The 26,609-nt window shown below is 38.2% G+C and overlaps 1 protein-coding gene across 50 annotated transcripts in view; it reads right to left on the reverse strand.

Moving 5' to 3' along the window:
- The window catches only part of EPB41L2 (erythrocyte membrane protein band 4.1 like 2), a 227,714-nt gene that overhangs the window by 104,947 nt on the left and 96,158 nt on the right, over positions 1 to 26,609 (reverse strand). For all 50 annotated transcript variants that reach the window (XR_012433433.1, XR_012433435.1, XR_012433434.1 and 47 more), the window contains exons 2-3: positions 13,495 to 13,979; positions 12,609 to 12,821 (exon numbers count right to left, since the gene is read on the reverse strand). Coding sequence is in view for 38 of the 50 variants with exons in the window: in XM_045391539.2 (XP_045247474.1) it covers positions 12,609 to 12,821; positions 13,495 to 13,965 (684 nt within the window). In the remaining 12 variants the exon portion in view is untranslated. The remainder of the gene's footprint in view (positions 1 to 12,608; positions 12,822 to 13,494; positions 13,980 to 26,609) is intronic.

Raw genomic sequence — 26,609 nt, forward strand, 5'->3', positions numbered from 1 at the left:
TTAAAATTTCACTGCTTACATATTTTTTTAAAATTATGCTTGAAGTTCTGGGATACATGTGCAGAACGTGCAGGTTTGTTACGTAGGTAGATATGTGCCATGGTGGTTGGCTGCACCCATCAACCTGTCATCTACATTAGGTATTTCTCCTAATGCTATTCTTCCCCTAGCCTCCAACCCCTGACAGGCCCTGGTGTGTGATGTTCCCCTCCCTGTGCCCATGTGTTCTCAATGCTCAACTCCCACTTATGCGTGAGAACATGTGGTATCTGGTTTTCTGTTCCTGTTTTGCTGAGAATGATGATTTCCAGTTTCATCCATGTCCCTGCAAAGGACACAAACTCATCCTTTTCTATGGCTGCATAGTATTCCATGGTGTCTATGTGCCACATTTTCTTTATCCAGTCTATCATTGATGGGCATTTAGATTGGTTTCAAGTCTTTGCTATTGTAAATAGTGCTGCAGTAAACATAAATGTGCATGTGTCTTTATGTAGAATGATTTATAATTCTTTGGGTATATACCCAGTAATGGGATTGCTAGGTCAAATGGTATTTCTGGTTCTAGATCCTTAAGGAAACGCCACACTGTCTTCCACAATGGTTGAACTAATTTATGCTCCCACCAACAGTGTAAAAAGCGTTCCTATTTCTCCACCTCCTCTCCAGCATCTGTTGTTTCCTGACTTTTTAATGATCGCCATTCTAACTAGTGTGAGTACATATTTTAAAGTAACAAAAATGTGTCCAAATTGATTTTAAAATACAAATTTTATTCTGAAAATAATTTTTCCCATCATTTCTAACCCTACTCGACCCTGAAGTAATTTTCATTCCAAAATAGAAAAATAATTTAAAGATCTAGTTCCTGTTCTACTACCACCCTCTGAAAAGAGTGAAAACTTACTAAGTGGTAAATCACCAAGGAGTTGGCGTGGCTGCCAGTGTGTAGCATGCCTATCCAGCAAGAGGTGGATGGTGTCTTCAAAAGTATGTCAGGATGGCTGCTTACAGTTACAAGTTACTTTCAAGTTTAATGCTTTTAAAATACCAGTGATGTAGGGACAAACAAAGTAATCCCCTGGTTTTGAAACCAAACGTGGAGAAGACAGAGAAGAAAAAGGCATGTGGGAGAATTCCTCGAATGTGAGAAATAAAATGGTCTATCATTCTTTAGTTTCCTCAAGAGAAGAGGAGGCATTATTAGAAAACAAGGGGCAGAGAATAAGAATTATAGTCTCTTCAAGCCCAGCCTATGCCTAGCCAGCAAGCAACCTGGTCTGACAGCAGCTCCAACAGAAGTGAAAGAACAGAGCTCCCAGGTGCCTGCAATTCCCTCAGGGCTGTGAATGTGAACCCTAAAGGGCCAGGGGTCACACCACAGTAACTTCTACATGGCTCTCACGCCTAGAGTTTCACAACCTTTTGTAGAAATGTAGCAGTTTTCATTTACAATAAGCCCTTGAAGTATTTCTATAACAAGTTGGTCTGCTGTTTCCAAGCATCTGAAAAGCAGAGCAATAGTGGATAGCAGTCGCAATGATGAGGGTAGGTGGATTATATATATATGTATATACACACACACACACACACACACACACACACACACAAATGCCCAAATCTTTGTTTCTAATGAGAGGGGATGGAGAGAAGACTTAGGAACACAAATAAGCAAATGCTATCATTTATCTTGGATAGAAAGATAAAAACTTTATAAATGTACAAGAAAGTACAGGGAAATAAGTCAAAAATTACTTTCTATGAGAAGTATTTTAGGCAAAGTCCTCCGTTAAGACTCTGTGGGGAGAGAGAAGAAAGTTATTTTTCTAGAGAAACTAATAATAAACCAGGTGAAGAAACAACATCAGCATAAGAAAAATCAAACAATACAAGAGTTTAGCAGTTGTTCAACAGAGCAATACAAGAGAGTCTTTCACAAGGCAGTGCATGATTAATTGCCAAACTAATGGTGCAAACAAGTTCCAAGGAAGAAAAGAACATTCTGAGAGCTGGATTTGAACTGGAAATGAAAAGATAGGCAGGAATCATGTGATGGGGAAAGTAAAATGTGGAGTTGGTAGGGTCAGAAACTGGAAGGAAGGCCAGGCAACTCAGCATGTGTCTGATTAGAGAACCAACTTGACACAACGGAAGACTCAGAAAATCAAGTGGTAAGAGAGGTCAAAAGACAGCCTGAGGTTATATGTGACCAAGTGTGGAGAGGGGAGTGGGGAGGGGGGCTGAGGTCCAGCTAAGGAGTGACTTGATTATGAGGCCAGGCTCTGCTGCTGTGAGCTCTTTGTGTTCTTCAAGCTGGACCAAAATATTCTATCACTTACATGGCACGGCAGTCTTTTCCCATTTAGTAAATACAAATTAAATTTTGAATAGAATTATCACCCTAAATCCTGTTTTAAGCTAAAAGGATAAAGACATTCCACCTTGACCAATGTCACTGGAATTTTAAATTGCACATAATACACGCCCGTTAAATTATTCCCAGTTCCCAAAATCACATATAAATCTGCCACTATTTTATGGAATCTTATAGAGTATCATAACTTCCAGATCCTCTACAAATATATAGATAGTTGAAACTGTTTAGTAAACTTAGTAAGCGTCAGTACTATAGGTCTGAAACACAACCTTGGAGGGTGAAAAGAAACAACAACAAACAAGTAAGCAAGTAAAACACACTCAAAGTAATGATAGCAAATTGGATTTCTGAGACTGGAACTCAACACAAAAAAAGGCAAAAAGACCTTGACACATTCTGCTTTCTGAGAAATACTTTTATCATCAGAACACTGATGAAGAGAGCCTACATTCTGTTTGCCTTATTCATAACTAAGAAAAATGGTACTGACATTCCGGTGTGGGCAGAAACAATGCCCTCGATTCTCAGACAAAATCAACACGTGGGAACAACTTTCAGATGCCAGAGGAAAATGTGAGCAACTCTAACTCAGAATGCACATTCACTCAAGCTTCCAAAGTCTTGCAGGAACTTTCACACTTATTTGCAAACTTTAAAACACATACACAGACTTATCAGTTGTAGTAAAACCAGCTCAATTCTAAAAATGGAGGAAGTAAATATTTTCACTCTCTTTGCAATCTGAGAATAGAAGAGAGGAAGTGACTCCCCCAAGATACCCAAAGAGTAAAAAGAAAAGTAAACATAGATCGCCTGACTTTATATCCATGGCTTCAACTAAACCTTATTGTCTTTTTCACCCTGCTTAGAGGAAAGAGCTTTGCTGTTTTAACACACTGAGTATGTAAATGACCTTAGCAGCAATATCATAAAGAGTGCTAGAGTCAAGTTCCTGTAACATGCAGAATCCAAGAGACACCCTAAAATTCTTTTTTTTTTTTTGAGACGGAGTCTCGCTGTGTCTCCCAGGCTGGAGTGCAGTGGCGTGATCTCGGCTCACTGCAAGCTCCGCCTCCCGGGTTCATGCCATTCTCCCGCCTCAGCCTCCCGAGTAGCTGAGACTACAGGCGCCCCCACCACGCCCGGCTAGTTTTTTGTATTTTTAGTAGAGACGGGGTTTCACCGTGTTAGCCAGGATAGTCTCGATCTCCTGACCTCGTGATCCACCCGCCTCGGCCTCCCAAAGTGCTGGGATTACAGGCTTGAGCCACCGCGCCCGGCCCCTAAAATTCTTTAAAATTTAACTCTGGAACCAAAGAAGGTTGGCACATACCATTTAAATATCTCAATGAGATAAAAATTAACATTTCAAAAACAACCAAATTATAAGTTTCTTCATTAAAAAATCTTCAGCTTTTTCAAAAAATATTTGAGATCTCAGTTTACTATCAATAGATGATAAATCAGTATAGAATGTAAATTGTAATTTTCAGTGACAACAATGAAACAGTACCTACCACAACGATTTGGAACAAATGCACAAAGAGAGCCTAGGCCTTAGGTCAAAATTAATGCATGGCTTAACAATAAACCTATTGTTACATAAGCCAAAAATAACATTAAAGTTGGGCCATTTCCATAGTATTTTGTTTAACTTAAATATAATTATCCTCTAAAAATGCACTATTACCCAATGTTTATGCTCACTTATTATTTCCAGCTTTGGGGAATCCAGAAAATTCTGTGTGGCATAAAAATTTTTTATCCACTTAATATTAGCAAATGCCCTCTTTCCTTAAAAGAACACAAATTTCAAAGATGGCAATTTGTTTTCAAAAACAGAGCTGTATTGGTTCCTTGGGCAGTTGTCTTTTTTCAGTTTCTCTCCTGAAGTTCAGGAGAGAAAGAATAGGCTGATAGCCCACAGGAAAAAGAATGTGGAAACAGGAAGCCATGAAAAGTAGAGGATAAGGGGAGAAAGAAAGGATATGAACAGATATATGGAGATGTACATATAAAATACATAACAACATAGTAATATAGATTATACAGAATATATTAATTACATCTATATATAGTGAGTAATCTAGGAAGCAGAGATGATGTTCGGATGTCAAACCAAAATGCCCCCACGAATTATGTTTTTTGGTTTTAAAAATATTATTCCATCAATACAGCAGTATTCACATTAAATGGTTTAAAGGGGGTACTTTTGTTGACCAAAGGTAACATGCACAGGAAAGTGTCTAACATACCCAATGTTCTAATCGCATCACAAAAAAAATTATCTATAAAGACCACTGATGTGCATCATAAGCAATGCAGTGAATAAAGAAGACCCTCCCTTAAATTACGAGTCATGTAGCTAGCTACAATGATCCAAAATCTAAACAGTGCCCTTGACTTTGCTAGGTCCTGTATACCAATGACTTTACAACCTCTGGTCCATTACTCAGCAGCTCCTTTTTGCTCTATGGATAAGTTTTAATCTTCTCATCCTGGCATTTGAGGCCTTTTAGAACCTCACCCTACTCTATAAGATCCCTGCAAGCCAAGCTATCACCTTATGACTTCCTGCACAGCCCATGCTTTGAGTGACTTCTCTCCATTGTTTTAAGCACCCTAAGTGAAGACAATTAGGTCTTCTTCAGTGGGCATGTTATATCAAGGTTTAATTGACAATTAGACAAATGTACATATAGAAAGAAAAAGAACAAACAATAACTACAGTCCTCTGAAGAGCCATGAAGAAATACAATCTTTGCTGAGAGTAAACAGATGGAAACAATCTATTCTCTCAAACCAAATACAAGTATTTCTTTCCCATATTCTATTCTCCTTTTTTGAGTGCTCAAAAGTTCATTAATAGCTACAGTTTCCCACAACTACTTCCCCAAATAGTCCTCAGACAGTGATTTCCGGTGTAGAGATACAGAACCACAGATAAGCAGTATCAGCATATCATCCAATCTGCCTAAGGTCAATACTGGAACTGGGAAACAGGAGCCTGCTCAACCCCATGATGGCTGTACTCTGGGCTCCACTCCTGAGGAGGAAATAAGAGCAGGTCTGATGAGTAACAGACCCAAACTAATGATACTAAGCAAGCAACGGGAAAACCAAAATAAGAGGAAAACTTGTATAAAAGGAAAATTCATTAAAAAGGCTAATATAATTTATAACTTCTGCATTGTTATAATAGCTATTAGGATATTGATGAATTATGGCCTATGTTGAGATGTAAAGTCACAGCTTAGAATTCAAGTGAACTGCTGGTACCTAAGATCTGCTGTGGGATAGTATCACTAAAATCTATTCAAACTCCATTTTGCTATGAACTCAAAAGAAAAAGAAAGGATTACTCAACACAAATGCTGTTTTTAAGCTTATTTCATCATGTCTTGTCCTCCAAAGTTCATTTTTATAATGGCAATATTAAGTAATCATCTATTAAATGAAAAGATATTCTAATGATAAATTAACACAGTCATAAAAATAAAGACTCCTATGCTTTCCCAACCAATTTAAATATTGGTGAATTAGAAGACTAAACTGCTGCTTTTTGCTTTGGATACTACCTCAACTCTGCTTCAGGCAATACAGTAAGTTGATTCCCTACAGGTAGTAGATCATAGAAGGACTAGTTACACAGATAAGAAATTGTTGTTTTTGTATCATTCCAAAACGAGACCTGAGATCTACGAAATGCATACTAAATAAGACGGGGAAAGAGGGGGGTAGGTATAGTGATTAGCATTAGACTTTATTAACTCAAGTGTGTCTGTAATATACTTAATTTCTAAAAGAGCAGCAGTAAAAGGGAAAAAAGAAAATTCAAGTAAACAAAGAAAAACAGACAATCCAAAATTAGATGGCAAAATAGAGTCACTAATCTCAGTAGTACTATAAAATAAATGGTTTAAATTTACCAGCTAAAAGACAAAATTCTCAAATGTGATTAAAAAGTCACCTCAAAGACATAAGGATACAACGTTTAAACGCAAAAAAAAAAAAAAAAAAAAAAAAAAAAAGGCAGAAGAGAGTCCTGACAAATTCTAACCAAAATAACGCTAGTACAATAACATAAATATCAAATAAAATAAATTTCAACGTATTACATGATGGTAAAAAAAAAAAAAAAAAAGGTTATCCAAGAATATATAATTCTGCACATGTGTGCATCTAATAATCTAGCCTCAAATTTTATAAAGCATAAACTTACAGGAATACCAAGAGAAATTACCAAATCAACAATTACAAGGAAAGGTTTGAACACACCTCTCTTATTAACTGATAAACTAAGCAGTTAAATAATTAATAGAGATAGATAACACGACCCACATAATTGTCTGACCAAGATGACAGACCTAGAAACTGGTATCAACAATAGGAAGACCATGCTTTCCAAATTCAAAAAGAACCCATATAAAAATTGACTATATATTTCAAAGTCTTAATAAATTTAAGAATCTCTTAGACCACATTCTGACCACGATGTAACATAAAACTGGAAATATGAACAAACAAAAACATTCTCTCTTCCCACAAGACATGCATACACAAACACAAATGCACACACATTTTGGAAATTTTAAATCACACCTGTAAAAAATCCAGTGGTCAAAAATGATACATAATGGGGCCAGACACAGTGGCTCATGCCTATAATCCCAGCACCTTGGGAGGTCAAGGAGGAAGAATCGCTTGAGCCCAGTAATTGAGACCTACCTGGGCAACAAAGCAAGACTCTATCTCTACAAAAGGAGTTTAAAGATAAGCTGGGCATGGTGGCATATACCTGTAGCCCCAGATACTCTGGAGGCTGAGGCAAGAAGAGGGACTGCCACTGCACTCCAGCCTGGGCAACAGAGAGAGACCCTGTCGAAAAAAGAAAAGAAAAAAGAAGAAAAAGGGACAGGGAAGGGAAAGGAAGGGACAGGGAAGGGACAGGAAAGGGAAGGGCCAAATGAGATACAATGAGAAAATTAAAACTGAATGGTAATGAAAGCACCATATAGTTGACTCTTGAACAACACAGGTCTGAACTGCACGGATCCACTTACACCTCAATTTTCTTCCACCAAGAAACAGACAGCAAGACCAATCCCCCCTCTTCCTCCTCCTCTTCCTCAGGCAATATGAAGACAATTAAAATGGAGAGCTTAATGCTAATCTACTTCCACTTAATGAATAGTAAATATATTTTTTTCCTTCTTGTAATTTTTTAAGAACATCTTTTCTCTACCTTATTGTAAGAATACAGTATATAATACATACAACACACAAAATTGTATTGACTGTTTAAGTTATTGGAAAGGCTCCAGGCAACAGGAAACTGATTATTAGTACTTACATGTGGGGGCAGTCGAGTGTTATATGCAAAATTTCAACTGTGCAGAAAGCTGGTACCCCTAACTCTCACCTTGTCCAAGGGTCAACTATATTTCAAATTTGTACAATCAATCAGAGGTACTTCAAGGGAAAATTAGAGCCCCGAAAACAATGTTTTAAGTGTTAAACTCAAGAAATTAGAAAAAGAACAGTTATCCCAAAGAAAAAGAGCAAAACGAGATGAAATGTTACCAAATAGAAAAGATACAATAGAAATGATAAAACCAAGTTGTTTCCTTTGGGAAAAAACATATAATGGCAAATCTATAGTAAGAATAATTTTTAAAATGCAAACAACACTAGAAATAAGAAATAAAAATCAAATGCACAAAGCAAGAACACTATGAAAACTTTCATGCCAATAAATTTTTCAAATTAGATGAAATGGACAATCTCTACCAAAAATATTAATTGCTGTAACTAACTCGGGAAAAAAATTTAAAAATTTGAATCAACGATTTAAAAAAACAAAAACAACCTTCCACTTCCACTCTTCTCCCAAAAAGGCTACCTACCATCCAAGACAGTTCTAAAGGCAAGTTCTACCAGATCACCAAAAGACAGACCATCAGTAATTTATCCAAGCTTTTCTAGGTAATGGTAAAAGGGAAGCAACTTTATGAGGATAGAATACAACCCAGATAACAAAATCTGATGAAGACAATTTGATAAAAGAAAATTAAAGGTAATATATGCAAAAGTCCTAAACAAAAATAATACAAATGAATGCAGAATCATCACTACCAAGTTTACACTAGAAATTCAGATGGTTTAACAGTAGAAAATAATGTAGTTGACAACATTAGCGGGTTAGAAAAATAGATGATCCTCTTAGTTGATGCAAAAAATACATTTGATAAAATTCACCACCTACTCATGAGTAAGTCTTAGAAATGAGGGGAGAAAGTCCTTAATCTGAGAAATAATATTTATTTTTAAAACTTTCAGAGTGATCATATAAACCTAAATAAAACATAAAAAGATGGTGAGGAGTTCGAGACCAGCATGGCCAACATGGTGAAACCCCGTCTCTACCAAAAATACAAAATTAGATGGGCATGGTGGCATGCGTCTGTAATCCCAGCTACTTGGGAGGCTGAGGCAGGAAAATTGCTTGAACCCAGAAGGTGGAGGTTGCAGTAAGCCGAGATCACGCCGCTGTACTCCAGCCTGGGTGACAGAGCAATCGTCTTAAAAAAAAAAAAAAAAGGGGGGTGCTCAAGATGCTCAGCCTTTTTTTTTTTTAAAAAAAAAAAAACAAGAGTCTCACTCTGTTGCCCAAGCTGAAGTGCAGTGGCACAACCTCAGCTCACTGCAACCTCTGCCTCCTGGGTTCAAGTGATTCTCCTGCCTCAGCCTCCTGAGTAGCTCAGATTATAGGCACCCACCGCCACGCCCGGCTAATTGTATTTTTGGTAAAGATGGGGTCTCACCATGTTTGTCAGGCTGGTCTCGAACCCCTGACCTCACGTGATCTGCCTGCCTCAGCCTCCCAGAGTGCTGGGATTACAGGCATGACCCACCGTGCCCAGCCTCATTAATTTTAATGGCAAAAACTGCAATTACTTTTGCACCAGGCTAATATGAGCTGTAGTACTGTTTTCATGGTTTTGAGTATCCTTCCCATGAGAGGATCATATTTGCCCACTTATTGTTATCAGCCTTGGCCATGAGACTTAATTGGCCAATGAAATGTGAGTTAAAGTAATATATACCACTTCCAAGCAGAAGATTCAAGAACTGTAGTGTGGTTTTGCTGTGTTTTCTTTTCCCTTTATCATGAAACCAGCATGTCCCACGTAGAGGCTATTCTTTCAGTCTTGATCAGAAATAAAGATGATATGGAAAAAAGCCGTAACAAACCCACCAAGCACATGTAACATGAGCAAGAAATAAACCATTTTTATTAAAAGTCATGAAGATTTGAGGTTTTTTGGTTACTGCAACATAAACTAGTGAAAGCTGACAGTGATCAAACAAATGCAAGTTAAAATACAGACAAGCTATTTCACATACATTTGATTGGTCCAAATTAATAAGTCTGATAACAAGAATCACTGATGACAATATGGCAAAATCAAACTTAATGGTTGCTGGTTGAAATGTAAATTGTAAATTTTATCAATTTCATTTATTACTTTGGCAATATCTGGGGAAACTGAAGAAGTAAAACTGGATTCCATCAATCTAACAATTCCACCACTAGGTATCTACCCTCAAGAAACTCTTACACAAGGAAACATGTCTTAAAATGTTCACTGAAGAACTACTTCTTACAGTATACAAAGAAACTGTGACTTAGGAGGGGAATAAACTAGTTTAGTCAAAGAAATACGATACAACAATTTAAATGAATAGATTTATATATCATAAAAAGATACATGCAGGACAAGAAGGAAAAGATGAGAATGAGACTTTGGCAACGTCTTTAATGTTCTATTTTGTTAAAGATCTAAAACACTGTAATTCCAGCACTTGGGAGGCCAAGGCAGGCGGATCATGAGGTCAGGAGATAGAGACCATCCTGGCCAACATGGTGGAACCCTGTCTCGACTAAAAATACAAAAACTAGCTGGGTGTAGTGGCTCATGCCTGTAATCCCAGCTACTTGGGAGGCTGAGGCAGGAGAACTGTTTGAATGAGAAAGTCAGAGGCTGCAGTGAGCTGAGATTGCACCACTGCACTCCTGCCTGGAGAAAGAGTGAGACTCCATCTAAAAAAAAAAAAAAAAAAAAAAAAAAAAAACAAATGGCAAAACTGATTGAAATTTTTGTGCTGTATACACAACTGTCTCCTCTATTATTTTTATATTTTTGTAGTTTTTTAAACGTTTTATGATTTTTTAAAAAAGAGAACAAAGATAGATTTAAACCATAAAGTATGTTGGTGAGTCTTGTGGTTTAGTGACATAAAGAACTTTAGAAATGAAAAGGCATTCTAGATGATCTAAGCAATCCTATATTCTATATATGAAGAAACTGAGGTCTACAGAGGTTGAGTAAATGACTCAAGGTTACATAACATCAAGTTGGTTCTCAAAAATCTACATCCCCTAATTTCCAGGATAGGTAGGAAAGACAAGGGACATGCAATCAAATATAATGTAATTGAGTCAAGTTCAGAAAACCATTCTGTCCCTGTCTTTATGGTCTCTCACTCCTATCCCTAAGACTTCTCCTCTCTCCCTGGCATAGAGAGGGAGTCTCAGGAAAGGACAAAGGGAAGTGTTAAAAAGAGCAGAAGAAAAGAAAGCTTTAAGGACTGCCATGGTCTCAATGCATTCCTCCACAATTCACGCTGAAACCTAATCCCTATGGTGGTGGCATTAAGAGGTGGTGTCTTTAGGAAGTGACTTAATCACTCTGCCTTCATGAATGGGGGTAGTGCTCTTGTAACTGAGGCTGAAGGGAGCTGCCTTGTCCTTCCATCAGGTGAGGACACAGCACTTGCCCTATCCACCATGTAAAGATCCAGAAAGGAGGGGCCATCCTGGAAGCAGAGAGCAAGCTCCTCACCAGACACCAAATTTTCTGGTGTACTGATCTGGGACTTCCCAGCCTCCAGAGCTGTGGGCAATAAATTCATGTTGTTTTTAAATTACCCAATTGAAGGTATTTTGTTACAACAGCAAAAACTAAGATAAGGATTTTTAATCCTCTTTTGCTACTACTTTTCTTTAAACAATTGAAATCAGAAAAATTATAACTAAAATGAGTAAAATAAAATTATAGGTAACTAATACAAAGAGCAAGAATCAAGAATTATTCATATTAGTACCCTCAGCACTTTGCAATATAATACACATTCAAATATATAATAAACTACTGTTCAACTAGATAGACCTAAGTGTCTTTACGAAGCTGAATACTTTCATTTTTATTGCAGTGTAACTTCTCTTTTTAATAAGAATGCAACGAATTAGGGGAAAATGTGTCTAATATTTAATAGATGAGGACACAAAAGAAACAGGCAAGATAGGTCCCACATGTATCAGACCAAACAGCATAGTTAGTTCTGTGGTGAGGTTCGTGAGCTCTAGAACCAAACTTCAGGGGGTGGAATCCTTGTTCAACCTCTAACCAGCTGTGAAACTTTGGGCAAGGAATTTAACTTCTCTAAGCCTTAAGTTCCCCACTGTAACATGTAACACTGAAAATAGCAATGATAATATCTACCTTTATCGATTCTTAATCAACAAAACAAGATAATCCATTAAACAAGATAATCCGTTCAAAGCACTTCACACAGTTCTTCAGTCAACATTAGCTATCAGTATATGTTACGTAAATAATTTGTGGAAAGCAACAAACTCTTCTGATGGATATAAAATTATAAGTTACTAGATGCATTAAAAGATTAAACTGACTTCTGTCAGCAACAGCACTAATTGTATGTTTTGCAAATCACCGGTGGTTTTTAATTAAATGAAACTAAATTAATTAGATGTTAAGCCAGTATCTGTCTCAGGATAAAACACTTGGGGCTAAGTTTACTGCTGAAACTTCTTTATTCCGAAATGTCAGCCTAGTGCTATCATTTTCCCTCAAGAAAAACATCTTCTAGCCAAAAGCAATATTCCAAATATTTAACACCCATTCAGAATACACACCAACCAGTAAACATGACTAGTGCAGACTGGCAGAATAGCATCCCTGCTTAACCTAAGGTCATGAAATATTGTTTGTGACAGAAATGATGACCCACTTCAATGTATTTTTTTTTTTAGTACAAAACTGTAATAAACTGGCTTATAGGAACTTAGTAAAACACAAAAATCTATTCATCATGCCATGTCACAATCCACACATTAAGCTAGCTCTCACTCAGCTCCTTATCTCACCTCCAGGTCACAGCTGTATTCGGTGCCATCTAAGAGGGTCACTTTACACTGGACAGTTTTGGTCTTCTTGGTGACTTTTTGAGATGCCTTCTCTGCTTTCAGTTCATTGGTCTGCACTTCCTTGGTCTCCCTCTTTGCTGCTTCTCCTTCAAATTTGTCTTCCTGTGTTTCCTTTACCTTCTCTTCTCTCTCCTTACTTACTAATTCAGTAGGCTGTTGAGGAAAAAAAATTAAATTGATACTATAGTCAACCAACTTGCAGATGACAACATATTAAAAGGAAAATGTTTCATAAGAATCAGGATCGTTACTTTAAACACTGTAACTCTCAGATTTTTAAAGACTTGAAAATTCCAATAGAAAGTATATTTCCCCTCATCCTCTTCTCATGGTCAAAATTCTCATTTTGCCAAGTTGGTTATGTAGCATTAAATGAATCAAAGAAACTACATCCCAGCAACTACAATTTAAGTATCATCTCCAATAATAACATTTCCAATTAAAATCGTATACCATGGCAAAATCTAGGCTTTGTTAGGCAACCAAAATGCGCACACACAAATCTACTATTTACTGTCCGGTGAAAACTTAAAAGAGGCATAAAAGAGCATTCTGTTTAAAAAACAGATGGCAGGGCTCAGAGTATCTATCTCACCTTAACAGGTTACAGACACGAATTTTTTAGCAATGTGCATATATAGTGGAGTTTTTTTTCAAGGAGTAACAGGGAAAGGCTATGGTAGACCAATCTAAGACCCATTCCGTATACATTAAGCCAAAGCAGTATCTCAGTACAATAAATCTGGAAATGATCCAAAACAAACCCTTTTTGTTATGTGGTTACGCTATCAGGTTTTCATTTCCAGGCAATTATTCCCAAACATACCTGCGTCTCCACTTTGCTCACTGAGGGTTTTTCTTCCTTGACTTCAACCTTAATCTCTTGTTGTTTCTTCTGAGCCATTTCTTCAGCATCACCCTTATCCTGTCTCTGTTCTTCCGGAAGGGGTTCCTCTTTATCTAAGACCTGTTCTTCAACAACAGCTTGGGTGGGTTCTTTTTTATCTCCTCCATCTTTGGCCACTACTAAGGTATATGACTTTTGCTTCTTAAGCCATGGCGGTAAGAACCGAGAAATACCCCTGCTCTCAGATGTTTCCTTCTCTCTCTTCTGGCGGCGTAGACTACTTTGGCTTTCAGCTGCAGGAGCTGGCTGGGAACCTTTTTCCTCCTCTAGATCGGATGACTGATTCTGCTGATTTTCTGCTACTTCTTTAGGCTTTTCCTTGGTTGCATCTGTTCCTAACTGGCCAGAGTCCTTCTTCACTTCAGACGCAGAGCCTACTTCAGTAGTCATGGTCACAGCTTATGCTGTAATCAAAACAAAAATCACAAAATGTCATTTTATAAGTTCTCTCAAATTCAGTTTGGTTGCAAGGGGCATGATAAGGAAAGATGGGAAGGGGAGTAACAGATAACTGGGAGAAAGCACATCAAGAAAGAAGACTGAAAAGCCTAAGACAAAATGGAGACTGTTGCTCTAACTTTTAGAATTCTCTATCAGAATCACAGACCCAAAACTAGCATCACAATAGAACTCTGTGTGTTCTAAGTTCTATATAGTTATAAAATCATCAAGAACTCAAGAAACAGGGATTGATTTTATTTGCTTTCAACTTGTTATAAACAATAATTGATTTTTAAAATCCAATTTTTTTAAGAAAAAGTATTTTTATCTGTACTTGGTATTCTTTATTCTGTAACATGAAAACATTATCAACAGTGCTAGTAAGCAATGAGACACATTTCACTACAATTTCATACATTAAACCCAAAATCTATCAAAGTGCTAGATATTAGAAAAACCAATTTTAAGTGTATGGTGTGTAACAGCAAGAAGGTAAAATCTGGAACAAAAACATATTATTCTGTGTTCCAATATTAAATCCCGTAATTCACCATCAATGTTCCAATGCAAAAGTTAAATCTTCTGGAAAAGGTACTCAAATTCTAATCAAAACCCCAAACCTCCATCCCACCCAACCGTAATCACACTTTTCTTTGTATATATAAGAAAAATACCTAAGGGCCATAATCCATACCAAATGAAGACATTATGAGGTGGAAAAAATGCATCCGACGATTGCTCTTATCATAACTAAATTAGAACAAAATTTAAATTAATTCTGAAAATAACTAAATTTTACATAAGCAAAGAGGGACTTTTAAAGTGTTGCAGCATGATGACATAAAGGACAACAGGCAGGGCCTGCAGAGACAGCTGATCACATTCACTCTCCCCTCCCTTGCCAATAATAAGTGCCCAGAGTCCTGGCACCCTGGACAACGAGCAGTGTCCCAGCTATCTTCAAAGGTGATAAAACCTTAGAGACGGACATGGTGTATTCTAGTAGTCCCAGCTACTTGGGAGTCTGAGACAAGAAACATGCTTGAGCCCAGAGTCTGAGGCCAGCCTGAGAAACAGAGTGAGACCCTAAGTCTTAAAAAATTTTTTTCTTAACTTTTTAAGTGGTACAAACTTGAATAAGTCAAAAAAAAGTACACTTGTTTTAAAGCTTTATTAAGACATAATTCATGTACCATAAATTTCACCCTCTTAAAGTATACAGTTAGTGATTTTGAGTATACTCACAAGGTTGTGCAACCATCATCACTAATTCTAGAGCATTTTCATCACTCCAGAAAGAAATCCTGTGCCCATTAGTAGTCACTCTGCATTCCCCCTCACCCCCGGCAACCTTATGAATATATCCAAAACCAGCCACTTTAAAAGGGTGAATTTTGTGATATGTTAATTTTCTCAATAAAAATAACTTAAAAATGTTTTTCACATCTAATATGCAACCACAAAAATAGTCAAGTCAATTTGCCTATATTTAATGGCTTCTATGATGTGGTAAGCCATAGGCACATGAATAAAGACAACCTTTGAGGAGCTAAGGGAGTGAGGGCTACAAATAAGCATAGATAAGTCAATAGCATGTTGCACAAAAAGCACAGGACTAGGCCAGGTGCGGTGGCTCATGCCTATAATCCCAGCACTTTGGGAGGCTGAGGAGGGTGGACCACTTGAGGTCAGGAGTTCGAGACCATCCTGGCTTGAACATGGCAAAATCCCATCTCTACTAAAAATACAAAAATTAGCCGAGCGTGGTGGCACGTCTCTGTAATCCCAGCTACTTGGGAGGCTGAGGCAGGAGAATTGTTTGACCCGGGAGGCAGAGGTTGCAGTGAGCCAAGATTGTGTCACTGCACTCCAGCCTAGACAACAGAGCGAGATCCTGTCTCAAAACAACAACAACAACAACAACAACAATAACGACAACAACAACAAGCAGCAAAGGACTTAACCCACCAGGTTAGGAGAAGAAAAGGGTCACCAGGCAGGCGTTTCTGCAGAAGTTGACATCTGAGTTTATTTTTTTATTGGGTACTCATTATTCAGACAAAATAGCCAGAATGGAAGGTATGTGTCAGGCATAGGGAGTTGTGTGGAAACATGAGAACATTCCTCATAAAAAAGGAAACCACAGGCACAGAACAATAATCCTCTGTACAAGTGAAGTGGGGGCTTATGAGTGAAGATAGGACGGGCGGAAGCTGAACTGGTAATAATGAAGTAAGAAAGGAAGGCAGAAGCCAAAACATAAAAGATTTTGTGTTATTTTAAAGGCAATGCGGGGGTTATTTGAAAAGCAATGAGAAGTTACATAAGTGCTTGAAGTAGAGGAGAAATGTAATAAGATTCTCATTTCACTTAGCCCAACTTGGCTGTAAAGTACAGGATGAAAGAAAAAACTGAAGCAGAAAGACATCCAGGAGATTGGGTTGATCCGATCTCTGGTTGATCCAGACCTGAGAAGACGATGGTCTCTACTATGGCAGAAAACAGTAGGGTAAAGGACAAGATATTAATCTAAAGGTAAAGAAGTAGAGTGGATATGACTTGATATCCAGGCTGAATATAGAAAGTCAAAGAGAGGAAAGAGTCAAGGAAAATGCCCAGGTCATGGAAGACTAGGGCGATGGTAGAAACATTCATGGAAATGGGGAACACCTGTAAAAGTGGGTCTGGCTGACATATATAATTCAATTTTGAATTCACTATGATTGAGAAGTTGTGGAGATGTCTAGATGACCCCGAGACAAGCAGGTTTTGATTGGAGACTAGATACACACTAGAGATAGGGTTTGGACGTTGTCAGCATATGGGTGATAGCAGGAGATACATCACCTAGAGAAAAAGGGTAGCTTAAACTTAGAGGATCCTTAAAAGAGCTCTTATCACCATCAACATGTAAGGTCAGGCAGAAGAAAACGCATGAGGGCCAGGAGAAATACATAGCGAGGCAGGGAGATCAGGGGACAGTAATATCCTTGACAGCAATGCTATGTAAGAGGGAATAGTTAACTATCCTACCTACATATTCTATGCTGCTTCTCATTCTCAGGTATTTGAAATTCAAAAGTATATCTTCCAACGAGACCCGAGGACAGGTAAACCAGCTCCATATTGCACAGAAAACCTTTTTTCCTTCTTTAACGTACCATTTCCCATGTACCATTTAAGTGGACAGTATTATTTACTTTAATCATGAAATAACCAAAGTATATTTCTAGTATATACTCTCTAGCTACATTCTAAGAGCTGAATAAATGTCCTGGTAAAATTAAAACCAAAATGCCCCATACTTGTCTAAGCTAACCAAGGTAAATTGGCAGCTCTCTAATTACTTTGGCTGTGAGAAACAGTCTGGGAACCAATCAGCTAAGGCTGCTTTTTGGCCAAAATATTTTAGAAGCAGTGAAATATAAAATTTGAGTTTCCAGTATTATGTTAAAAGCATTAATAGTTGTTTATATTTTAATCATAAGGGTCACTACTCACTGTTTACTGTCTGACACAGTACCCATAATCTGTTTCTCAAAATATTCTACAAAGTATGTATTATCCCTATTTTACAAATAATAAACAGAAGTCACTTATCCAAGGCCACTAATGGAGAACCACCCAGCTGTGTATACCTTCCCTCACACACACTTCAAATGCAATCACAGTTCCATTATGTGTGAATGACCTGCTCAACCACAGAGTCCTTGGCCTAGTACTCAAAGAAGGCTCCTGCCAGTTAATGAAACTGACTATAAAATAACAAAAATGTGTTCTCAGATTTATTCAGAATACTCTCTCTTAAAAGTAAGAAATTTATAGATGAATTTAAATCACAAAGAAAATCCCATTTGAACGTTATTGCTTGACCATGTAATCATAACTGAGCCGGTCAACAGAAACTGAAGACAAAGTACAAATACAGACATGAAGAGCACCAACAAAACCATATGGTTAAGCCTCACAAAGTCATCCTCAATCACCACTGTATTCACAACACCTACAAGGGTTAAGAGCCTCAAAAGTGACGATCATTGTCACCCATCCAAATAGAAGTTACAAGACAGAAAACAATGGAAAAGACTAATTGGATCATTACTCAACATATTCTTGAAACAGTTTCAAGAGTTCAACAGAGCTCAAAACAAAACACTACCTTCTTTGTTGATAAAATGGTTTCTTGAACAAATTACCACCATCAAGAAAACATGATTACAGTACATTCACTCACCCTAATTATCATGCCTATAACCCTGAGTTTCTTTCAGATGTGGATAAGCCTTTAAACTCTATCACCCATGAAAATGAGAACTCTTGCAGTGGAATGCTGACATTCCCTCTAAAACGAAAGCTCCATGAGGGCTGGGATCTTTCTTTTATATACTGCTATGTTTCCAGCATCTAGACTGGCACATAATAGGTACCTAATAAGTACTTACTAAGTGAGTATTGTTCAGTCATCTAGCCTAATATCCTCACTTTATTTTATCAACAACAAAACTGAGGATCAGAAAGACCAGGAGATTTGCCTGAGATGGTAAAGTCAGATGGGCAAGCCAAAGCTGGAACTAAGGTTTCCCAAATTCTGGCAATGCTCATTGACTAATATTTAATTATAATTACCCAAAATCCATCATTAGTATAGTTATATAATACATTAAGTAATGATCTTTCTACTTACCATCAACCAAAAAGAACACTGCTGTGAACAGCCCGCCCATTAGACAAGCATGTGGTTTTGACACAATTACCATGTTGGCATGCTCCATCTGGGTTGATAAAAGTATTCGTTATTGTGACAGCTTCATGAGAAAAAGCATGCATCATTTAACATGCAATGAAGCAGAAAACCATCATCAACAGAGGATCAGTACTGGTTAGGTAAGGAGCTGTGTTACATAAACCCATTCTTTTTTTTTCCAAAGTTTAAAAAAGGAGGTACATTTTAACGTGCTATCTCTATCAGTAGGCTGAACTGCCAACCATATAACATCATGCTACTTAAAACATTGGCCCTTAATCAGAATACTACAGCCAGCAAAGCAAAGCAGATACACAACCTTACAAACATACAAACAACTTCAAGCAAGGGGTTCATGCTAATTCTTGGGTTCAGATGTTTCCTTAAAACCTTGAGGAAACTGGGACCTTACTGTTAATAAAACCCCTGAGCAGGGAACAGGGTAGGTGCTGCTGCCAGCTGAGTAGCTCCCATTCTCTGCTGAGATCACAAGCAATATGAGGGTCTTTGATTTCTACCAAGAGAGCTCAACCCATTTTTTAAGGACCCAAGATTCACAAAATGGGAAGGAATGCATTTCTAAGCTTCAAAAATGGTAGCGAGAGGATGGAGGGAGGCTTTCACTTGAGCTTTGAGAAAACAACAAAACTTTGCAACAAATAACCATTGAACTTTAAACATACTGGCAATGTATAGACAGCTCTAATCTGGCCATTTTCTACATCTGACAAAACTAGTTTTCATCTGCTTGTGGGTAGAGGATATGTAGAGCATCCTGCTGATACCCACAATCAAGTGCTTGTACGTTCACCTCCCCAAAGGGTCTATAGCTATTAAAAGAGAAGGTCTTTTAATACTGCACTATTTGATGCCATTAACGCATCAAACGTGGGGGGGAAAAAAAACAAATATAGAAATGATTCAGCAGCCACCTAACTCTACTTGAGAAATAATGGAGTGATGCTTCTCAAATATATTCATCATTTGAAAGGAGAAGGGGAAAAGGCAGGAGAGGCAGGGGTGGAGGGGGAGGAGGAAGAGAGAGGAGAGGGAGGGGGAAGGGGAACAAGGAAGAAGAAATATCTGGAGGAAGAAGGAATAACAAAAACAAGCAGATTTAGAGCACCAGAGTGCAAGTAAGTCCTTACCCTCATAGGTTTATGTTTCTTAAATGTCAGATGGTCTAGAAAATACTATACTTCATATTCAAGTAAGTATAAATACATTCCAAAGGGACTATTTGTTAGTTCATATTATCTATATAGGGAGGATGAACAAGTAATCCAATGCTGCTCACCCTAGTTACCTTTATAACCCACTATATCACTTGTTTATTTATTTTTAAAGGGATAAGGAACCTATTAGAGAGACAGAACTATTACTATAAAGATGTAAACTAATATCCAGTTTAAATTAAACTCACACATACAAAACATATGAACTACAATCTTCGCTAGTTCAAGTCTAGATGGGATCAGGTGACATTCAGAGCATATATTTCTTCCACTCTTTCTCCTTTTTAACAGAACCTAAATTTTGTTCCACTTCCCCCCTTCCATATGTGTTTCAACAGAGGCTAGCTCCAGATGGGCCCGAAGGGTAGCATCTACTGGTCTAGGGCAATCGTGGTAGTCTCCCACCCTTTGCCAAGAAAATATGCACAAAGTCCACTGGTGGGCTTCTGGAAAAGGATCTCTCCCTCTAAAAAGAGCCACAGGAAGAGGAGGCCCCTTCTGCTGTCTCTGAACATTGTATACATAACTCTGTTAAATGCTGTTGTCATCTTGAATCCACAGAGAAGAAAAAGCCTGGTGACACACTGTCATACAACAAAGGACACTAGCAAGAGAATCACAGAGAAGAGGGCTCAATGAGCCAGGGATTTCAGTGACTTGTACTCAAAAACATCTTGATGTTGACTTCTGCATATTCTGAGGAGAGCATTAGAAAATAAGCATTAAGAAACTGAGAGTACATATAGATCTCAGGTCATCATTACTCCCACTTGCATTTTATGACCCTCATACCTAAGAGCTATGGTTGTCAAAGTATTCCATTTTTTCCAAATGATGTTCAATTTTTTAAAACCTAATACTTGAGTTAATATTAGTGAGATAAACCATTAATTCTTTATTCTAACAACTCTAAATAAAAATGAAACAAAAAAAAATCTTACTTTATCAACATATGAGTCCCTTTCTTCATATGTTGGAGAGACGGGTATATGAAAACTAAGGCATACTTTTTTTTTTTTTGTCGCCGGGGCTGGAGTACAGTGGCCGGATCTCAGCTCACTGCAAGCTCCGCCTCCCGGGTTTATGCCATTCTCCTGCCTCAGCCTCCCAAGTAGCTGGGACTACAGGCGCCCGTCACCTCGCCCGGCTAGTTTTTTGTATTTTTTTAGTAGAGACGGGGTTTCACCGTGTTAGCCAGGATGGTCTCGATCTCCTGACCTCGTGATCCGCCCGTCTCGGCCTCCCAAAGTGCTGGGATTACAGGCTTGAGCCACCGCGCCCGGCCAAGGCATACTTTTAAATAACATCCAGTAGCAATAACAATCTTCTTTGTTGAAAGCAAGTCCCCACTGCTGTCATTAAGGATGGAGTCAAGAAAAAGACATGTGCCAGGCAAAGCATTCTCCACCAGCAACTAAGGCAATCTTGGAAATGGATACAATTTCCTGAAGTTAAAGCTAAACAACCAGAGGCCACACAAATCATGAAGGACTCTAATATTGGATATCTTTATTCACATAACCATAATGCATATAAACCTTGTAATACTGGCAATCCAACAACACACACTAGCAGAGATGACAGAGACATCCAGAACCCTGCTGAGTTCTCATCAATCAATTATGCACACTGAGTAGTATGGTCAGAAATTTTGGTGAACGGCATCTGCTCCAATTCCTTCTCTCAGGTAGAGACCCAATTCTGCGTAATAATCAAAGCTGAAGCTATATTCTTTCTTTTCTTTTGCTTTTTTTTTCAGATGGAGTTTCCCTCTGTCGCCCAGGGCTGAAGTGCCATGGCATGTTATCAGCTTACTGCAATCTCCACCTGCTGGGTTCAAGCGATTCTCCTGCCTCAGCCTCCCGACTAGCTGGGATTACAGGTGCATGCCACCATGCCTGGCTAATTTTTGTATTTTTAGTAGAGACAGGGTTTCTCCATGTTGACCAGGCTGGTCTCAAACTCCTGACCTCAAGTGATCCACCCGCCTCAGCCTCCCAAAGTGCTGGGATTACAGGCATGAGCCACCACGTCCAGCCTGAAGCTACATTCTTTCTGTGAGAAGTTACCTATGTCCGAATAAAATAGCCTGGTGGTTTGGAGATCAAGACTGGGAAATAAAACAGGATTAGAATTTCAGCTCTGCTTATTAGCCATGTAACTGCAGACAAGTTATTTTAGCCTTGCTGAGTTTCAGCTTCCTCATAAGCAAAAAAAAAAAAAAAAAGGATAATAAAATGTACTCATTGGTTGATTCCAAGTATTAGATTAGATGCTATAATACATAAAGTGCCTGGCACATAATAAATTCATAATAAATGATCAGCCACTGTCATCACATAGAGATTCTGCCAAGAAAATAACTATATTTGTTTACTAAAAAAAAACAGTAATGGTAGTAATAACAGTAATCATAACATAAATAATCATGATAATATCAGTTATTTGTTAAACACTGCTCTAGAAACATTGCATGCAGCAACTTGAACCTTCTCAACCCTTTTAGGAAGGAACTGAAATTATTCTCATGTTACAGATGAAAAAGGTAAAAAGAGGATAGATGGGTTGGTCAAAGCCATATAACCAATAAAGAGAAGTGCCACAATTCAAACCCAGGCCGTCCAGCTCTAAAGACCTTGTCCAACACTGCCTTCAATCCCAAAACGACTTCACTACTGTATAACTTGCACCTAGCATGATGCCTGACAGCTAATGATTTGTTGAAAAGTGAAATTGATAATTACCACTATGTTTTGGGGCTTTATAATCATTAGCAGGATGTTCTAACGGAGCACCCCTCGTGAATTTCAGTGACCATCAGGATGTGAGTGGGGTCACTATCTTATCCTCTTCTTTCAAAACAAGTGTTTATTGAGTACTCTCAAAGCATATGCACCAGGCACCAGTAATACAGATGAAAGAATCCTGCTCTCAGTATAGTGGGAGACATAGGTAATAAGATTAGCATTCATGGGTCAAACAACTTGTAACCAATTCATAAATCTTGGTAATTCAGATTTTAAAATAACTACTAGCTTGAAAAGCAGCCACGATTTTCTTGTTATCTCTTCAGGAAATCACACAATGAATGGTCCTTCATAGGAAATGCTGGTTAAACACTCATAACATACAAATAGTCATTACATGCTTTTTAGAGAGGAATAATTCTCTTTCCCATTTTTATTTGGTCTCTATCTGAATTCAAGTAACCTAAATTTAAAAGTCCAATAAAACAAGCTTGGGTGTAAGTTGCCTCAACATTAAAAAAATAAAAAACAAATTGTATTTTTAAATTTTTGGCTAGGCCAATTTAAATCATTGGTCCAATGGTAGAGAAAGTGGCTAATGGATAAACAGAGAAGAAAGAAAAGAAAAGAAAAGAAAAGAAAAGAAAAGAAAAGAAAAGAAAAGAAAAGAAAAGAAAAGAAAAGAAAAGAAAAGAAAAGAAGAGAAAAGAAAAGAAGGAAAGAAGGAAAGAAGGAAAGAAGACAAATGGCACATAAACATATGAAGAGGTGCTTGTCACACCTTTAGAAGAAGAAATGAAACTAAAAATTCAGAATGGAGACATCCAAAAGTGTAATCATGCACTCACTGAGCAAGACTATGGGAACGAAGGCATTCTCAAACAACTGCTAGCAGAAGAATAAACTGGTATGGGCCCAGTGGAAGTCAATTTGCCAACAGCTTTCAAAATTCCAAATGTGTCCGCACTTTAGTAATCCTGCTTGTGGTAATGCAGGGGTGGCTTCCCTGGGCCACACTGGAAAAAGAAGAATGTCTTGGGCCACACATAAAGTACACTAACAATAGCTGATGAGATTAAAAAAACAAAACAAAAAATCTCATAATGCTCTAAGAAAGTTTACAAATTTGTGTTGGGCAGAATTCAAAGCTGTCCCGGGCCTCGTGTGGCCTACAGGCCACAGGTTGGACAAGCTTGTGGTAAAGTATCCTACAGACATATTTGTGCACATGTAAAATAATTATGTAAAGGTGACTCACTACAACACTGTAAAAGCTAAGGATCCATGTCCATCAACAGGGGGCATTACACCACATTCATACAACAGAATACTATGCAACTGTAAAGAGAAAAGATGAGAAAGGCTACCACCCCAGTTGGGAAAATAACTCCAATTATTAAGTACATTGTTAAGTACAAACAGCAAGATTCAGATGGTATAAGTGATAGGTCACTTTATAGGGATAGGATACCTTATACAGACAGTACACCTTATAGGTTGAAAGCAAAGCATGTGGGAGATACACATACAAAGGATGTGAATATGGACACACACATTTTCCTTTAAATGAGTAAAGAAACTAGGGAAGGATGCAAGAGAGTAACAACAGTGATTACGCGGAATGGAGGGTGGCAGTCAATGGCGGATGACTGCCGAGGTACAGACGTGGGAGATGATGTTTTTACTGAGCAGAAGTTTTCATAAACTTAAGCACTTAAGTATTTTACTAGGAGAACAATATTTATGCATTAAGTGAACCCAGCTTGGTTAGCCAGCTTCCTTGGAGACAACACGTGTATGACTCCCACAAGCCACAATGCCACTTTGCCCTGTCACACAGCTCTAGCCACACAAATGAACGTCGATTCCAGCTGAGCAGTAGCATTAAGATGGCCTAAGCTTTGGATTTCCTAGTGTATGAAGGTTAAGACTGTTTCTGTATCCTCAAAGAAACTGATTTCTGCCAGCCTCCACTTCAGTATATTTCACAAACCCACCACTTACCCCATCTAGATTGTTCCCCTAAGTAGTATAAGCTCAACACCCAAGCTTTTAGTGCAGCAACTTTTTTTTTTAAGAAGTGTATCAGTTCTTCATTTAAAAAAATACAGTTGTCCCTCAGTATCTGTGGGGGATTGGTCCACAGATACCCAAATCCACACATACTCAAGTCCCGCTGTCAGCCTTGCTGAACCTGTGGATCAGGAAACGTCAGCCATCTGTATCCGAGTTTAGCACCCTGCGAACAGTTATTTTCAACCTGAATTTGGTTGCAGATACAGAAGTGGCCTATATACAGGGCTGATTAGATTTACTGAAAAAACTCACACATAAGCGGACCTATGCGGTGCAGGCTCGTGTTGTTCAAGAGTCAATTACAGTTCCTGAGAAAACAGGAACTTGTTTTATGCTTGTTTTTTATCCTTTTTTACTCAGTGTGGACTTGAAACAAACAAGTGTCTTTTGCTGACAATAATATTGGTGCATATGCAGGCAGCATAAAAAGATTATTCGTATTATCTGCTGGAGGGCTGGGAACAGGGCACTTGGAAACAGAGTTCTCTGAAAGTTGGGGACTTTTTTTTTAAAGGCAGAATAAACAGAATGGGAAGAGTCCTATTAAATGTCTAAGCTGGTCATACATAAACATTCCCCAATCTCTTTCAGCAGCTTCCTCCTCACAGGGAAAAGCAGGAATAAAATGGGCCTGACAGCACAAGTTTGTCATCAAGTTTCCTGTCCACACCTCTTCCCTGCCCATCTGCTACTATATTCACATGAAGAGGGTAAAACTTTTGTGCAGATAAACAACTACATGTTCCTAGCACAGTGTTTGCATCCGGTGGCTTCCTGATAAGTATCTTTTGTGATGTTCCTGGCATTTAGGGAACATTTATTTGGGCCACCCCCCTATAATGGATGCTCCATAGAAAAAAAAAAAAAGGCTAACGTGCAGTTTATTCCAGTGACATCATAACCACGCTCAAACCAGAGCAGGGCCAATACCAACAGACTCCCATGATCATGACAGATGCCAGCGAGCCTATTTTTCCTAAGCTCATCCCACAACTATCTTACGCATAAAATGGCTCCCCATCCCCATCATAAAACTCGTGCCCACTTGGTATCCAACAGTAATCAACAACCAGTCTAATACTATTTCTGTGTGAGTCAAACTCTAAAAAATAACAGTAGCGGTTCAGGAGGCATTTCCCAAATAAGCAAACGACAAATCCACCAAGGTTAACTGCACAGGATAAACGCACAGGCTGCAGACGCTGCATTTTAATAGGTCATAAGACAAAAGCTTGTCAAAGTCAATCAACTCCCCCACACTATGACAAGTCCACCAAGCTGGAGCCTACACTGATCTCACACTTTCAAATCCTCTTCTCTATAAGCTTTGGAATGCTGTAGTCAACAGGCATAAATACCTAAACCTCATAAAAAACATAATTCACTTCTTAAGTTTTGGCCGTTAGTTCTTCTGCCATTTTAAGTAGTTAAAGCAGTACTGAAGAGTTCTACCAATACATAGCATACATGCTAAAAACTAAGACTATAGACTGAATGACTTTTCTAGCTTAAGCAAGCATATCCAAATGCTGACCCCAGTCCACCGGCTGATCAGCAGAAGGTGCCAGAGAGTATCCAAATTATGGACCCTCCAAGCCTGGCGCGATAAGAGCAACTTTCCCTCGGCGGGAAAAGCTGTAACTACAATGGAATTACAGACATGCCATCTGGAGTGCTATAAAACCTTTTTTTTTTTTTTTCCTTAAAGTATTTCTACTCTGAGGATTCATTTAGTTCAGAACTACTTAGTGAGGACTTCAAATAACTATTTTTAGGTGCTGGTGGCTAGGA

This window comes from Macaca fascicularis, chromosome 4, assembly GCF_037993035.2.
Source record: "Macaca fascicularis isolate 582-1 chromosome 4, T2T-MFA8v1.1".
Lineage (NCBI taxonomy): Eukaryota > Metazoa > Chordata > Mammalia > Primates > Cercopithecidae > Macaca > Macaca fascicularis.